Source organism: Manis javanica, chromosome 5 (genome assembly GCF_040802235.1).
Source record: "Manis javanica isolate MJ-LG chromosome 5, MJ_LKY, whole genome shotgun sequence".
Lineage (NCBI taxonomy): Eukaryota > Metazoa > Chordata > Mammalia > Pholidota > Manidae > Manis > Manis javanica.
In genome coordinates this window covers 143469718-143488239 of record NC_133160.1, presented here as the reverse complement: position 1 = coordinate 143488239, position 18522 = coordinate 143469718, and the positions used below count along the sequence as shown (strand labels likewise).

Below are 18522 nucleotides of genomic sequence, written 5' to 3'. Positions count from 1 at the left end.
ATCCTCTCTCCTCATTATCATGCAGACCAAGCCCTTAGAAGCAGCCAAGTTTGTGGCCTCTTTATATGAAGTTCTGGACAGTTTATCATGGCCAGTCCACTACAGTCCTACAGGTTCCAGGAAAACATTCTCATTTCCCTCCCGTCATTCCTACACTCCCACAGCCCCCAGGGAGGCTCTCTGAGCCTTCTCCCCACCGAGCACCACCCCATCCCAACGTCCCCAGAATGACAACTCACCTGCTACTCTGTGTCACTTCGTTCCCTCTTCTCAGGTGCCACAGGCACTTCTCCATTGACACCTTCGGTCCCACTAACCGACATCAAACTTCTCCGCTCCTTCTGGTTCGACTTGTGTTCCACTTTTGTAACTCTAAACCTGAGGGGGTCAAGAGGAGATTGGATAGGTTTTGATTTTCCAGTAAACAAGAATCATGAGCCAAAGAAAAAAAAAAAATCATACATCTAGAGGATGTTAAATGAACTCAGTCAAAAGTTCGAACAGCAATGAAAGATACCATGTTCAACAGGAGGGGCATTCCTACCCAGCAAATCCCCATCCCCTGCCAAACTTGCCAGCTGTTTTCACACAACACATCATAGACCCTACTGGATACTTTATAGAGTGTTGAAAATGCATTAAAAAACACGGGTACTCAAATATTAAACAGCCTCAGAGTTGTGGTTTCTAACAAGGACGCAGGCTTTAACATCAGTCGTTTAACCATAAAAGGCTGCATAAAAGCATGACTAGTTTGCAAATTAGGCTGACATAAAGAAAATGTTCACTGCCTTACTCAAAGTACACCTTTCAGAGCATCCTATCTCTGCACACACACAGCCCAAGGAGCCCAACTATGTATTTTATCAGTGTCAGTTGAAGGCATGATTTTTGTGTCTGGTTATTTTTTAAAGCAAATTTAGATTAATTTTCATTAAGAATTAAGGAAAAAGTTAAGGTAGTTAAGAAAGAATCTCACGAAGAAAAGTTATTGAAATTTACTCAATTTAGCTGTTTTTCTAGTACATCGTCATCAAATCCCTAAAAACTTCATAACTTCTCTCCAGTTCTGGTCTTATTTTCCCTTCAAACTGTATGAAATAAGTTCTTTGTCCAAAATGAGATCACCAACCATAAGGTGGAGTGAGACTCTGAGGAACTGAAAGAAGGATCAGGGAAAAATTGTAGCCACAAACCTATTATGCCAAACTGTAAGACTCTCTTTAAGTAACACATGCTGAAAAACAGCCTGCAATAATTAAACATAGTGTTTTAGACCCAAGAAAGAGAGTTGGATTGGGGGCATTTAGAAAACCATGATGAATCTGAGTTGAAAATTTCAGATGTTTTTAAAGCAAACAAAATATGCTTTGTTAAACAAGCTACAGATTCTCTTTGCATTCTACATTCATAAATTCCCATGACTCTGCTTCTTAATAAAACAGTGTTGTCATGAATTGTTCTGTTTTGGTGTAAGTGGTGAACAGCCCTGCAGTCTTCTCATTGCGCTTGTGCAGCACATGATGAAACCCATAATAAAATAGCCAATATTTCATGAGTACGTAAGTGCTAAAACCTGATCCAATACTTTATGTGAGTCACCTTAGTCTTCAGAGCAACATCCAGTGAGGTGGGTGTTATGTTTCCCCATTTTATATAGGGGGAAACTGAAGCATGGGGAGAAGTGAGTAAGTCTGTAAGCAGTGGTGCTGGGACTCAAACACAGCAGATGCAGCGAGTTCAAGCTAGTCTTCCTGGAGTATGGCAGTCGAGTAGGATTGTGTCTGCAGTATTGTCAGTTTTTGCTGGGCTTCACTAACCCGGCTCCTGTGTGCTCTTTACCATTGCTCACTACTGCCTTTCTAACTGTAGCATTAACAAGGCAGTTCCTGCCTGAGACTCAAAATCAAAACAGCAGACAGTGCAAAAGCACTTCCACTACAAAATGCTCTACACGAGGTCAAAATGATTCAGCACTTGAACTGTAAGATCACCCTGTCACATCCGGGTCACAAGTAAAGGGTACTGTAGGCCTGGCAAAGCCAAGACACAGGTGAGGTGAACTAAAAAGCAAGCAGCCACAGGAATCCACAAGGATCTTACATGGCAGAGACCAGAAAGCAGTGACCACATCCATCTCCTCTTCCTGGTAGCTGGCTGGACATTTCCCTGCGACCTGACAGTTAGGTGTGGCCGAGTGACTGTAGAATGTGAGCAAAAATGAAATGTGCCACTTTCAGGCCCATGCCATTCAAGCCTCTTATGAACACTCTTCCATGTACTTTCTCTTGCTAGCAAACCTGGCAGAGCCAGAAGAGGGAAAACACCTGGGACACTGGATGACTACCTGACGAGCCACCCAGTGATCTTCCCATTCCCACCAGGGACACACAGACTTCATGCCACATGTAGTTGACATTTGGGATTTATCTCTTAGCACCAGTGTGCTGCTGAATTTTGTGTGTCTACTTGACTGGACTAAGGGATTCCAAGATAGTTGGCATAATATTTTTTTTGGCTGTGTCTGTGAGGGTGTTAGCAGAAGAGATGGTATTTGAGTCAGTAGACTGAGTAAAGAACATTGCCCTCACCAGTGAGGGTGGGCCTCATCCAATCCCTTAATAAATAGATACAATAAGGCAAAGGAAGAATAAAAAATCAATAGAACAAAAAGGCAGAGGAAGGAAGAATTTGTTCTTTTTGCTTAGGCTGTGCTATCTGCCTTCTCCTGCCCTCGGACATTAGTGCTCCTGGTTCTCCAGCTTCAGAGGGCAGATTGTGGGACTTCTCGACCTCCATTATCATGTGAGCCAGTTCCTGTAAAACAATCTACCTATCTATATATATCCTGTTGGTTTTGTTTCTCTGCAGAACCCTAATACAGCAGTTTCTTACCTTAAATAATATATTTGACATCTGCCCTAGCAATAGCCACCCCTTAAGACTCTTCTGCTATTGAACACATGCAGGACTCAGACCTGGAAACATCTACAAAGTCCAGAGTTGTGACCTGAGCCAGGCTTAGGAGAACATACTCTACCTGTAATGACGCAGTGCAGATCCACCCACCCCAGGAGCCAGGTCACACAAACCCAGGCTTCCCCAGGGATCTCACCTGCCGACAGAGAGGACGGTGACCTCTCCTTGACGCCTTGGGCGGCCCTCTTTGGACTTGTTGGTGGGTTTTATGAAGTGCCACCGCTTGTGCCTACACCGATGACATACATCCCTCTCGACAGCACCACCCACTGTGTGCAGATGGTGGCCACAGATGTGCTTTCCCGGGGTGCCTCCCGGCGACAAGGGCCCAGGACTCACAGGCGGGCTCCCGGGAGTGCTGGGAGTCACGGGGCTATAGGGGAAAGAGGAAAAGGTAGAACCGGTTACTTAAAAGAAATACCAGCTAAGGCACTCTCTCCCTCAGAAACGTAAGAAGCAGATTTAAATCAGAAGAAAAAAAATGCTTCTTCCAGTCATACAAGTCAGTTTGTGAACTAATCTTAGACAGCAGGTACTCAGCTCTTCTGATTATGCAACAACAGCTCATTTGAAACTGCAAAATGTGATTTATCATATTTAGAATGGAATTAACATTCTAGAAGGGAGACCACTTTGATAACCTGGAAGAAATCCAGCCAGACCATCCAAAAGATAAAAAGCAGAAGTATATAGGTCAGATGCTGGCTACCTTAAAGAGGCACATGTCACGGCTCTAGGCCCCTGCAAAAGGAGGAACTGAAATAGGCAGGGCCACCCTGACCAGGAATCAGCCCTCTGACATGGCGTGGATGGCTGTACATGGGCGTCATATCACAGCAGAGCATGACCCCTGAGAATGTGCCAAGAGCCCCAAAACACATGGAAGTCTTACGACAGCATAAACCAGCCTCTTTGCTACTGAAAACCAGCCCACCTGCACCCTTAAAAAGAAGTGTGCATGATTGAGGAAATAGTCTCAAACATCACAGATCACCAAAAGTTTTCTGGTATTCTTTGGGGAGGCTCTTTAGATTGCTAAAATAAAAACACACAGCAGCAGCTTTCTGGGGTAAAGTGATGTTAAATTAACACCACAGAATAGAAAGTTGAATTCAACAAATGCTTACGAAGTACCCACAATGCACAACACCTAATGACAGGCACTACACGTGGCCCAAGGATGAGAGAGGCATAGATACTATGAGCTAACATGGTCCTAACAACTTGTGTCTGTATTCAGGGCTAGAATGTGGAGAAATCACAGCTTGCATGTCTCTGTAAACTACACCCCCAGAGCTTCCTGAACTGACCTTCCTACACTCTGAGTTACTTCATTAACATGCAAAGCTAACACAGCCAGTTTGACAAACATGGTTTAAATATCTAAGACTGGTTGGATGTACCACCCACAGAGTAAGCAGAAAAAGGTCCAAACTCCTTCACTGTCGCTCAGTCCCAACTTGCCTTCTTGGCCCATCTTGCCACTGTCCGTGGGGCATTCTCTGGCACCCCCTAGGGAACCTTCCCAGGTGCGTCCCACACTTTAACACTCCAGTGCCTTTTCTCTGGCCTTGTCCACTGACAAGCAGCCCCTGCCTCTTGTCTGCCAGTCACGTGCCTGGCTTTGTGGGCCCTTCCTGTGAGCCTTCCCTGACCCCACCCTGGTCCCGTGGAGCCCCCAGAGATGCGTCTGTGCTTCCCCTCCAGCTCTCTCCTGCTCTCCACCAGGCGGCCTCTCACTCACATCGTTCCCCACCAGACTGACTCCTCCATGGCAAGGGTTGTGAATGCCCAGCTCCAGCCCAGTACCCAGCACACAGCAGGCATTCAATAAATGCTCCTTGGGGAAGAAATTTTAAAATTACACAAGAATACTGATGATCTGTCATGAATGAGGAAGGGCTATGAAGCTCAGCAGCCATAACCTAGAGCTGGTAACACAAAAATAGAACTTAGTAGATGCCCGCAAGTCAGCCTTGTTTTCCATTTAATTGTTGTCGCTCATGGAGGTCTTTCAAGGCCTGAGGTACTATTTCTTATCATAACCCAGCGAAGTTATCCTCACTTTATGGATGACGGAACTAGAGCTCAGCCTGGTCAGTTAACATGTACAAGAAGAGGGGGTCAGTGAGTGGTGGATGTAAGACTCACCCCAGATCCCCAACTGCAAGGCTGTGAGTTCCTCCCACCACTCCTCTAACACAGCAGCTCTAGACCAGGGCTGATTTTGCCCCCAGGGGACACTGACAGAGCATGGGGAACTTCTGGGCTTGTCATACAGAGCTGAGGAGGAGGACACTAGCATCTGGCTACTGGAAGCCAGGAATGCTGTCAAACATCGCACAGCTCACAGGGGATACCCCCACAGCAAAGACTCACCTGGCCCAAATGTCAGCAGTGCCCAAGTTGGGAGACGGGCTCTGGCAGGTAACTGGAAAGAAGTCCCAATAGGGCAAGGGGCACTCACCTTTCAGGATCACCCATACTGTTATCTGCTACCATTGCCTTTAAAACATCAGCATTTGCTAAGGGTAAAAAAAAAAAAAGAGGGAAGAATTAAGATGGAATGGATGAGATGAGTAATCACAAAATTACCACATCAGAAAAGCTGTTGGAAAAACAACTAGCTGAGTTCCTTTGGTTCACAGATGAGGCCCTGGGACTCTGGCAAAGGGACAGTCTTTCCCTAGGTCACCCCACCACATTGAACTTAGTGTGAGGGACAGAGAACCTGCACAAAGGAAAGCAGATCTACTGCAGAGTTTTGCTTCCTATACACCATTACAATATAACATAGAAAAATATTTTTTCCCCTCTCAAACCAAAGGAAAATTTACATGCTGCTGTATTCTAATAACTTATAGGTGTCCACATAATTAGCCTTCAACCCTGGATACCCATGCAGCGTCAAGTCTATCTCACACCCAATCAGGGATGGGAGAGGGTTCATTTTCCAGGTGAGCCATTTGGCCTCGCTCTGCCTCATGACCATACAAGACCTTAATTCTGACCAAATACCTTAAAATTTCAAGTGTTGGTCACACACATACATTTTCTAATATAGACTGAGCTAAATTAAACTTCTAATGTTAATTTTTAAAAAAATACAAATGTGTAGGTTGGGGGCTAGGTTATCAACAAAAGCGAATCAAGTCTAAGTTTCCCCACTGGCTCACCACACATAGACACACATGTTCTCTTGGCCTTGTATAAAGCAAATGTCCCAGTTTCTCCTGGATATTTAAGTGGCAAGGCCAAATGTTATTGCCGACTCCTAACCTTCTCATTGATTTTTAAAGTGCTGTTCTTATAATAAACCACAAGAAATTCTCTACAGATGACAGAATAAAAAATCACTGTTTGCCATGTAAGCCAACAACAGCATTTAACATTTAACATCTCAAATGACACCAAAGAGGAAAATTAACTCTAGTTCCGACATTGCCACTTGAGGTGTTAACAGTTAAGGGTTTCTACAGTGCTTCCCAACCTTTCAAAGCTAAACTTAAATTTATTCAAATTAATTTATTTAACATTAAATGGATTGCCCCACCCAGGAGCCTTTTTCAACATTTTTCTCTAGTGACATTCCCACAAAATTATAATACTGCAGGTATGTTTGTGTATCAATGTATATGTATATCTGATCTACATGCATGTACATGTAGATATGTTTATCTGTGTTTTATATATAAAATAATACCTTTTTCCTCCCATGTTCCAATTCTCACCCCCTACTCCACCCCACACTTGGGAATACATAGGTTTTTTTTTTAAGAAGTAACATACTATGTCATTCTTTTCCAAAAGAAATACTTTCTTCGCCCTTTATGATTATCTTGTGAGAATGTCCAAATGCATTTCCAAATAGAAGTTTTGATCTAAATAAGACTCTTGTCAGTAAAGTACTGAAATGGACCTTTAGTATCTTCTCCCATACAACAAAGAAGACACGTTACCCTCTATAAGACAAATTTAAGTATAATCTAGTGATGTTAGTCATTTTCCTTTTTGACTAAGAATAAGGATTCAGCAAATAATTTTTGTTCAGATAAAGGGCTTCAATACACAATAATTTGCTAATTGACACTTATACAACACTAACAGCACTCACTTATCAGAGTGAGTTTTTTAAAAGTTTAAATAGCTGCCAGAGAAAATTAACCCTATAAACCTCTGTTAGAAACATTGAATTATAAGATGACCCAGGAAGATTACTCAAATATATTAAATTCACCAAGACTGTTTTTTATAGGCTTGCGTTGTTTCCCATGTATTCATGTATTCCTATATCTCACACTTATATCTTAGAAATATTTAGTAAATAGCTCCTTTGTTTTCTATGAGTGAATTCCTTAAAGAAGAGTACATTCAAGTTTCTATGCAAACATCATTCACACCCACCCTGTCTAAGGAGGTTCAGAATGTGGGACCAACAGACACACAGACACATAGATACAGGCATGCACACACACATACACACATAAAGCACCTTGTTACTAGTAAATCTATGCCAGGGAGTAAATTTTAGTAATCTGTTCTTTGGAAATATTTTTGGTTTCCTCAATGAGAAAACTTTCTAACATGACACCACCATTATGACTTAAACACATGCTTTAATTTGGTTGTAGTAATATTATAAAAGAGCAATGATCTAGTTAAGTTCTATGGAATACATATGTCCTCTTGCACATTATGCAAACTCCAATCAGCCATGAAAGATGGTTTCCCCTACACTTTTCAACATTCTGTCAGCTTACTATTCCTTTTATGGGTTTCCACAGAAATAATTTTTGTTCAGGCGAGAAAAAACTGTCAAGAACAGGGGAAATTTCTAGTGGGACAATTGCCAAAAACTGCTTCTCCTCTTCTCTCCTTAATTTCTGCCTGATAATATACAGAAAGCCACAAAATCGGGGAAGAAAAATGCTCTGTTTCTTTCCCCTCACTATTCTCTTAGAAGTTTTCCCTCGTAATCAAGGCAAACTTCCCAGGCAAGATCCTACTATTGCCATCACCAAAATTAGAGTGCTTGGTGGAAGTCACTGGCTAAAAGCTTCACGGACCTCACCATGTTTGATTTTCCTGTGAGCCTAACCAAAGGTAAACATATCACCCCCGTTTTACAGCTATAGAGACTGAGGCCTAAAGATCGTAACTGGCCAGTCATCCAGCTAGAGGGACAGACCCAGACACGAAGCTGGTCTATCTGACTAGGGTTGGTGCTTTTGACCCCAACCTTCTCCTTCCTACTCCTTTAGTGTGTGAGTCTCTATCCAAATGATCAGCAGTTTAATAGTTCACAGAATGTCTGTGTAGTCATTACAGCAAGTTTCAGAGAGCTCCTCAGTAATTGACACTTATAGTTTATAAAGGAATCCTTTTTGCCATAATATAAATTGAGCCCCAAGTAAGAATTTCCTTCTGCCCCCTGTGAATAATAAGGGGCACTTGGAGAATAATTTCAACACTCCTACTTGTTGCCATGTCAGATGGCATAAGGGCCTGGCAGCTATGAGCTTCCCAAATTCTCAGACAATGCAAGAAAACCCCAATTACCAGCCAGACACTCTTCAATTCAACTCTACTTAGAAAGATACATGAAAGGTAGCATTATAGCTAATCCAAGACTCAAGATTAGGGAAGAAATAATCAGTGTGCAGGCCAGCTGACAAATTCATCCAAGAAGTATGTATCTAAACTAAACCTGATTTGCAACATTCAAGACATGATATATTTAAACCACAAACAAGAGTGTCACCATGAGTACAGGTGAAATATTACTCCATTAATCAAATTAAAAATGCAAAGCAGAAGACTATCATATATCTTGATTGTAAATGTTTTAAAATATGTAGATTAGGCAAATCTTAAATAAACATGGGGAAATGGTAGTAGATGGACTGTTCTTAATTTTATTCTTTTTTTCAATTTTAAAGGAAAAGTTGTGTCATGCTTACAATTTTTTTTTAAGTATAAAGTTAAATTAACACCAATACAGAAGTCTAAATTGATATTAAGTTCAGTGTCTGTTAATGACAGAAAGAAAAGATAAAAGTGCATTTGTTCTACAGAGATTTAAGTTTCAAAGGCAAACTAAAAAAGCTAGTTTATAAACTGGTAAGAGGCCCAAAGATGTATCTAAGCCCCCAGCCATGGTTTTGGTGCAGGCCATGGGCTCGAGAGGGCCATGGCTGGAAAAGCCATGACCTGTCAGGGAGACATCTCCTGGCGGCCAAGAACCACCCGCCACACAAAGGATGAGAGCCATCAACCGTCTCCACTGGTTCCTGGAGAAATCACAGGGAGACAGACAGAGGCATGATGGGGAGGGAGCTAAAAAAAAGACAGAAGGGAAAGAGGCTGAGGAGAGAGAAAGAATGCAGCGCGCCATGGGTATTACTCTAACACACCTCCTGGGACCCCATACAGTGGAAACAAAAAGGCTACTTTGCAACAGGAAAAGGAGATAATTCTGAAAGGAAGACCTTTTTGCTGTTGAGCATGGGAGGTGAGGAAATGACAGAGTATGCTTGCTCCAGGGGCCTGAAGCTTCTCCTGTGCTGTCATTTAAGGAGCCCACTGCTAGCACCATCCTGCCGCTAAGGTTGGGCCCCCCTCTGGGCCTCTGTTTCCTCATCTGCAACATGTGGAAACAGGGCCAACCTCATAAGGTAGTTTTAGAATTTAATAAGTGAATGTTTAAGCAGTTTTATAAACTACCCCAGCTATATATTTTATCTCTGAAAGGAGGTGGCTTATCGTCCTCTCTCCTACTACCAAGAAAGAGGAAGTAACAGCAAACGGTTAAGGATAGACTCTGGAGTCAGGCACTAGAGTTCAAATCTCAGCTCTGCCACCTGCCAGCAGTGCAACTAGTTGGCAAGTTAGTCAAGCATTGTGGGCCTCAGGGAAAAAGGAGATCTGATACCCCAGTCATAAGGTGGTTAGTCCTTGGAAAGCCCTTAGAACAGCTTGGCACATAGCAATACTCAGCACATACAATGAGATTATACATAAGAACTTCAGCCCCTGGCAAAGTTTTCACAGTTGACTTATTTCAATCAACTCAACTGTCAGTAACCCCCGCATCCTGCTCTCACAAATTCAGCAGCTGCCTCCACTCCCAGAAGCCCAGCTCCCAAAGGCCCCCCCAAGCTCCCCGAAGCCATCAGAGGCAGTTTTGAAGGCACGAGACACAGGAGAAATGAAGGGGCCACCTGCACCTTACTCTGGGCACTTCTGTCACAGCTGAAGTTTCTAGGCCAACCCATATTGGCATATATTTTATGCAAATTAAAAACTACTTTTTTCTGTAAAAGGAACACACACCATCAAGAACTTAACAAGCTGTTCCCTGAAGGAAGGTCTCTGGAAAACAGAGATCTAAACCCAAATGTTCTGGTCTTTTTTTCTTATTTGAAACACCATTCTAGTACGTTTGGTCATCTGGTTTTACACCATGTAGAAACTGAAAGTCACAGATCAGGAGAAAGGAGAGATAACTTTGGACATTTGAAGGAGACCCAGATACGGCTGGGCTAGCCCCTAACCTCGCTGACTCAGCCTCCTGGAGCCCTCCTGTCACCCCCAAGACCTGTAAAATATCAGCCTTAGAGGGGCCCTTTGAAGATTAAATGAGATTACGCATGTGAAGCTCCTAGATCTATGCTAAATGCAAAAGGCACACTCTGGTAAGAATAATGAAAATTATGCCAAACCATATGAAATTTCTGTTAGGCTCTAAGTGAGAAACACCTGGGCCAGGAAGTGCTCTTCTCGACAGTGAGAATATGGGGGTGCAGGACCACCAGGGAAGAGCTGGGGTGGAAGGGCAGACGTCTACTGAGCAGCACAGAGGTACTTCAGCTTTTGGGCAGATGGCTTGGCTGCATCCTTGCATCATGTATGAGTCAGCGCTGACTGGAGCCAAGACAGAGCCCAAGGAAAATGTTTCCTTTTAAATTCCCAGGAGAATTCAAAGTACAGGGATCTGCAGCTATTGGGTATGTGGGCAAGGAGTTACACACAACAGTTACTGTGGAAAGGGTATCTCACAGAGATGATGATGGGTGTTCAGGACAAGGACCCTAATTTACCTAATCAGGATTAAACTAACCCTCCACTTAAGAAGACAGGAGTTAGAATACATTTCCAAGGGGAAAACATGCTTAAACCTATAACAGTTAAATTTTTAAGAGTCTTAACACTGACGAGTAGATCACAGAATAGGGAAATGCACAGAAACAGAAAGCAGAGCAGTAGTTGCCCGCAGCTGGCAAGGGAAGGGCAGGCAGAATGGACTGACTCCCCGAGTTCTATTCTGGGATAAGGAAAACATTCTGGAACTCGATAGTGGTGGTGGTTGTACATCGCAGTGAATGTACTTAATGCCACAACTGTACATTTTTCAATGGTTATAATGGTAAATTTTTTGTTTTATGTATTTTAGTACAATTTTTTTAAAGTACAAAAGAAGTAGTTGATCATATTTAGTGCTTGCTTTACTAAGCATTTTAAGTGCAGTGTTACTTAAAATGCTACCTCACAACAACGCTATGAGGTAAATATTATTATTGCCCTCATTTTATGGAATGGGAAACTGAGGTTCCGTGAGCTAATGTGACTTTCCCCAAATTGAGAAAAGGCCAGTATTTGAAGGTGAGCCTCCAAGGCTGGCTTCCTGCAACGCTTAGACAGCCAGACTCTTAGAAAACTCACTTAGGTGAAACACTCACGGACGGGCAAGGCTGGAGTTGATTGGTAGTAAGTTCAGGTAAAAGGTACTGCCAACAACTTCAGAAAAATCGAGAGGAGAGTTCAAATAAATCTTGACTCTTTACACAGGTTTTTAATAAAACATGAATATTCAATTGTTCTGGAACACTAAAACATCCATACCTTCATTTTTCATGATGTAGTGGACAATCTGCCCAACGGTGTCACTATTTTCATTTACACTGTCATTCAGCTCTGGAAGGAAAAGGGGAGGGAGAACGGGTTACAGCTGGTCACCCACTTCAGGTCTGTGAGACTTCACCGAACATCTCCAGGGAGCTCAGCTAGTCACCCACGGCGCTGTGAGTCTACACTTTCTTTCTTCAGCCCCAAACTGCCTGATGCTTGGCGCATAGTGGCCCCTTCAGCGTAACAGGCATAAAAAGTACTAGTTACCCACCAGTCTCTTCTCACATCCAAACACCCACTCACTTTCCAAGACAACAATTCCATGTATCCATATCAATTCTTATTACTATTATTGCTCTCTTATCATTTCCTTAAGAGGAAATGGGAAGAGAGCTAATTGAGAGACAATTCTCTGTGGATTTTAATTATAGATGTACTATATAAATTTATAGTATTAATTTTTTAATTGAGTAATTATTCATACACATTTGTAAGACTCTACTCCTTTTTTAAATATATCTCCAGATGGCCTAAATTTTGGCCATGGTTATTTACCCACAAAGTTAGTTCCCTTTGGGAGACTTTCTATGCGTGAGTCTTCGGAAAATAAAATGTCAACCTGCACTCTGAAACCAATCTGTATAATTTGTTTCAATAAAACAAGAAGGAAGCCGGAAGATTGAAACATTCCATCCTAATTCACAGAGAATGAATTAAGGTGTGTGGTGATCTGTTGGTGTTTCCTGAAAAAATGTCTTCTCCAGCCACAGTCAGCGCCTCCTCCAAGAATATGCACATCTGGTGGGACCTGCAAATGCTGACTCCTAAGCCAGCCTACAAGGCATCTACAAAGGAGGAAAGGAGGCGGCTTTGCTCTCTGTTGACAAACACTCAGCTTCAGTTTGCTCATAAACTTACACATGACTCATCCCTGTTCTCATTCTGCCTCAAAGGTCAGTGGGGGTGGGAAAAACCAACAGGCCAGCAAGCTGGCAAGGAATGAGGAAGCTCCCCCCACTTGGCCCTTTGGGCTCTCTTGAAAGGTGACTTACTCCAAATGTCACCTTCTGCAAAAAGTGCCCTTAAAGGAGCTGAAAGGGATACAAAGAGTGACCTACTCCCCAGAGCCCAAGTCAGCAGAGCTCCCTACAGAATGGCTGGAAGCCAATCTGCAGAGCAAACAGGGTTTCCTCTCTCAAGCATTTCTAAACACTACGGAACAACTCCAGGTGAAGAGGAAAAGGTGAGACACCCTCAAGTTGAAACTAAGGTACGGGTTCTTGACTGCAGCGTTCACACAGTCATTTACTTAATAAACATAAATTCCAGTCCCACAGATTTAAGACAGGACTCCCCCAGGAAAAGTAATATTACAAAAATGGTGAGGCCTATTTTAGTTTACCCACATTCTTACTAGAATCCATGCAATAATAATAATGATTACTAATCAGTCATATGTGCCAAACACCAAATGCATCTTCTCTCTAAATTTCACAATAATCCTACAAGGGAGAGATTACTGTCCTTGTTTGAAGAGATTTAGAGCATACACAATTTGCCAAAGGCCACAAGGCAAATAAGAGCAAATGACCTGGTAGGCGTTTACTAAATGAAAGTAAGCTTTCAAACTCTGGGCGTGGTTACTACAAGATCTACCCCGACACTACCCTCTACCACCTGGCTGTTAAGATGGACGTTTTTGCCTCATAGAGATGGGAAATACATGGGACTGGTTTCTTATATAAAAATCATCCCTACCCACTACCCTATAAAAGAACCCTGGTTATTTACCTATCTTTTCAGCCTTTTCCTCTTCCACGTCTTGTTCTGCTTCCGTTGTACAACGATAGCCTTTCTTCTTAAGCAGGTGGCAGATGAGCACGCCGAAGAGGCCCATGAGGAAGAACACAGGGACAAGCACATATGCGATGTATTCGGGGTGTCCATTCCCGGTGTCGTTAGAGGGCCGTGGCGTCGTCTCTGTCCCGGAGTGCAACGTGCGGCTACCGCCGCTGTCTACAGAAAGAAACATGCGCAGCGCGTCAGACGTAGGTCAGGAGCAAGACCTCGGGAGATGTTCATGTGAAATCTGAGTCTGCTCTCAAAACCATGGGCCACACAAAGACTGGAGGGTCTGGCAGCCCAGGCTGTGGGCCCCGGCTTGAGCTAAAATAGTCTGAGTCCCCACTCTGTCCCTGCTGCTTATGAACTGGGTCCCATTCTGGGTGATTCCATTGTTAAACCTCTTGAGCCAGCCTCTGCTTCCTCATCTGTAGGAGAACCTGCACTGTGTGGAACGCATGTACAGACTTGGTAAAGTGCCAGCACAGAGGAAACCACAATTACTGATTGACATTAAAGCAGATACTTAGTGGTTAAGAGCATGGGCTCAGGATATTGGGCTCAAGTCCTGACTCCACCACTTGGCACCCGTGTGACACTGGGAAATGACTTACCTCCATGACTCAGTTTCTTGTGAAACAAGCATACTAATAGCATTTACCCAGCCTTCTAGGGCTGTTATGAAGATGAAATAAATTAATCTAAAACATTCAGAACCATTTCTGCCACCTAGGAAATGCTCATGTACATGCCAGGCACCATTCTAGGCCCTTGTGATATATTACTGAGCAAAATGGAGAAAGATCTCATCCTCATGGAGCTTGTATTCTAGAAGGATGTAGTAAAACTCACAGATCTAGAATATGAAAAAGAGGAAAAATCCAGGGTGGCATGAAGAGTTTGGCCCATAGGCACAAACTCAGAACTGGAAGCATGTGTATTTGTTTATTTGCCCACTGACCCAAATTAGCATTTACTGCCTGCCCACTATGTGAAAAGCACATGCTGGGGGCCGGATACAGAGAGGAATAAACAAGGTTACTTGGCCAAGGCCATCTTGGAGCGAGCTGGTAGGGTAACACTGCAAACAGTCACTAAATGAAACACATGGATAGATTGTGACCATTTGAGAGAAAAGCTGTGGAAGGTATAGATGGGGCAGTAAGGGAAAAAATAGTAGTGGACACCTATTTCACCACTTCAAAAATAGGGCAGCTGGGAAGGGGACAACTTTTAGAGAAAAGGAGAAATTTGCTTTTAGACATGTCAAAGTATCACACCAACTAATACCAGAGGCAGCCAGGTATCTGGAAAACTCATAGGCTCCCGAGAGGTCCCTGTACATGGGGAACTGAATCACTTCTATGAAAGAGTGAGAGCGAAAAACAGCCTGGTGTAAACAATCAGATATGGCCAATGAAGATAACAGGGAAAAAGCCCACTGTGTGGACAATCAGCAAAGTACCAGTTCACAGACACAAGATGAGAACAGAACTATCAAATGAAGAAGAGGGGTCAGGGAGGATGAGGAATAAAGAAAAATGTGGGATTTGATGGAAATTAAGTCTCATTGTTTGAAATACTCAGATCCCCAAGTGCTACAATGGAGTTTTCTAAATCACAGAGATTCATACATATTACTTAAGAACCCAGAAATTAGAAAGCTAGATACACTAAATTATAAGCTCTCTCAAGAGTATTTTGGTGAAAAAGTAATCTGTGTTGTAATGATTACACAACGACAAATATCATGTGTGAAATTACCATATTTCATCACTACAGCAAACAGTATCAAACAGAAGCCTAATTTGCAACCCAGAGACCATACAACAAAGAGTTTTCTCTCATATGGAAATATCCATTACCTTTGAACAGGAAAGGAAATTGCTGGTTTCTTAGGTTTATAAAAGGCTGCATTCATAATTTTATCAGACAACTTCTAGAATTTAAGATATCGTATATTTTTCTCTGATTCTCTTCCAAGAACAAATATAATTAATAAATGAATTAAGTGTTACATATATATTACCTATATATAAAACACACACACACATATTTCCTAAATATATGCAACTATATCATCTAACCTCAAGCATTACTTTTAGTGCAAACCAAAAACATTTCTATAACTCCTTTAACAATTCTAAATTAACTTTGTTAATTTCTTTTTAATAACTCATAGTCCATGTAACAGGAATAGGTGAATCAGGCAGTGTGCTAATACTGAGAGAGTTTTACTCAGAATCATGGTCTGTTTCAATCTTGGAGTGATAACAAATTCTTTTCAGGGACCAAAAAGAAACAGGGACAAAAACAGAGGGGCTCATATTTGGAACCAAACATATCCTCCTGAATCAGGTGTTTGAGAATGTGTCATCATTAAATTGATGAGTCACTGAATAGATAAAAAAAAAAAAGATCCATCTATATGCTGCCTTACAAGAGATTCACTTCAAACCCAAAGACATACACAGACTGAAAGTAAAATATGCACCCCTATGTTTATTGCAGCACTATTTACAATAGCCAAGAAATGGAAGCAACCTAAGTGTCCATCAGTAGATGAATGGATAAAGAAGATGGTACATATACACAATGGAATATTATTCAGCCATAAGAAGAAAACAAATCCTACCATTTGCAACAACATGGACAGAGCTAGAGGGTATTATGCTCAGTGAAATAAGCCAAGCTGAGAAAGACAAGTACCAAATGATTTAACTGATCTGTGGAACATTAAGAACAAAGAAAAACTGAAGGAACAGAACAGCAGCAGACTCACAGAACCCAAGAATGGACTAACAGTTGCCAAAGAGAAAGGGACTGGGGAGGGTGGGTGGGAAGGAAAGGAGAAGGGGAATAAGGGGCATTACGATTAGCACACATAATGTTGGGGGGGTGTGGGGGGAAGCATGGGGAAGGCCGTATAGCACAGAGAAGACAAGTAGTGACTATAGTATCTTACTACGCTGATAGACAGTGACTGTAATGGGGTATGTGGTGGGGACGTGATAATGGGGGAAATCTAGTAACCACAATGTTGCTCATGTGATTGTATATTAATGATATCAAAAGAAAAAAGAAAGAGAGAACAGAGCTTGCCAGCCACTTGGGAATCATGGACCCTTTTGTAAACCTGTTAGATGCTATGCTTCCTGTTCCAAAATTTTGCCTCCAAGTTTTAAAAGCTCTAGACCCCACGTTCATATAAGGGCAAGTGACTTGACAAGGAGGATGCCCAAGTCTCTGCTCAAGTAACACTGTGGACACTGGTGCCATTCATTGACATGGGAAATGTGGGGAAGAGGGGGGAAGCAAGTTTGCTTGGAGTTATGGGTTGAATTTTGCTTCCCTTCTAATTCATATGTTGAAGTCCTAACTCCAGTACCTCAGAATGTGACCTTATTAGGAGCTAGTATTTTCACAAAGGTAATCAACTTAAAATGAAATCATTTGGATGGACCCTAATCCCATATGACTTGTTGTCCTTATAAAAAGCAGAAATTTGGAGGAAAAACACCATGTGAAGATAAAGGCAGGGATCAGGGTGTTGCTTCCATGAGCCAAAAAATGTCAGTGATTGCCATTGACCTTGATGGCAAGCCACCAGGAGCTAGGAGAGTGGCTTGGAACAGATTCTTCCTCACAGCCCTCAGAAGGATGTGGTCCTGCCAATCTTGATTGTAGACTTGTAGTCTCTTAACTGTGAAACAATAAATTTCTCTTTTATAAGCCACCTAGTTTGTGGTACTTCGTTCCAGCAGCCCTAGCAATCTAATATACTTGGCATGGGAAGGACAAAACATGAGTTCAGTTTTGCAGAGGTGAGCAGGAGGTCATCCAGATGAACTATCCACTGGACAACTGGATCTGTTCCAAGGGGAAGCTGAGGAGGAGAAGCCAGGGCTCTACCATAGGACACAGAAAATGGAGTTTCCAGGACGAATGAGCAGTCAGCTCGGTCAGATGCTGCAAAAGAGAGCAACTAAAATAAGAAGGAAATGTGAAATGGTTCTTATGGAAAACAATATAGAAGTTCCTCAAAAATTAAAAATCGAACCACTGCATTATCCAGCAATCCCACTTCTGAATATATATCCAAAAGAATTGAAATCAGGATCTTACAAAGGATTATCTGTACTCCCATGTTCACTGCAGTAGTACTTACAATAGCCAAGATATAAAAACAACCTAAATACTCATTGATGGCTGAATGGATAAAGAAAATGTACTTAACATACAATCTAATCCTATGCAGCCCTACAAAGTCCTGCCATAGGTGACAACTGGGATGGACAGGTGGATGTCACACTAAGGTGAATAAGCCAGGCACAGAGGGATAAACCCAGCATGATTTCATGTATATGAATTATCTAAAATAGTCAGATTCATAAAAACAAAAAGTAGAATAGCAACTACAGAAGCTAGGGAAAAGGGGAAATGGGTAGTTGCTATTCAATGGGTATTAAGTTTTATGCAAGATGAGTAAGTTCCAGAGACCTGCTGTACAACATTTTGCCTATAGTTAACGGTATTTGTATTGTGCACTTAAAGATTTGTTGAGAGTTGAGCTCATGGTAAATGTTCTTACCACAATAAAAGAAAAAGAGAGAAAAAGGGAAAGAAAAAAGAAAGAGAAAAACCTATGAAGAATCTTTAGAAAAAGAATTGAGAAGACCTGAGACAAATTAGGCCACACAGAAATCGCTTAAGAACTTAAATTGCTTTAGTTTCAAATATAAGAAGCCACTTAGAATTTTTAACTTTCCCCTTGTAATTTACTCTGTTTCTCTA

The 18522-nt window shown here is 42.1% G+C and overlaps 1 protein-coding gene across 2 annotated transcripts in view; it reads right to left on the bottom strand.

Moving 5' to 3' along the window:
- The window catches only part of RELL1 (RELT like 1), a 59453-nt gene that overhangs the window by 16962 nt on the left and 23969 nt on the right, over positions 1-18522 (bottom strand). For both annotated transcript variants that reach the window (XM_037002900.2, XM_037002901.2), the window contains 5 exons: positions 13678-13902; positions 11881-11952; positions 5447-5504; positions 3116-3352; positions 240-378 (listed from right to left, as the gene is read on the bottom strand). In XM_037002900.2, coding sequence (XP_036858795.2) covers positions 243-378; positions 3116-3352; positions 5447-5504; positions 11881-11952; positions 13678-13902 — 728 coding nt within the window. In that variant the 3' untranslated portion in view covers positions 240-242. The remainder of the gene's footprint in view (positions 1-239; positions 379-3115; positions 3353-5446; positions 5505-11880; positions 11953-13677; positions 13903-18522) is intronic.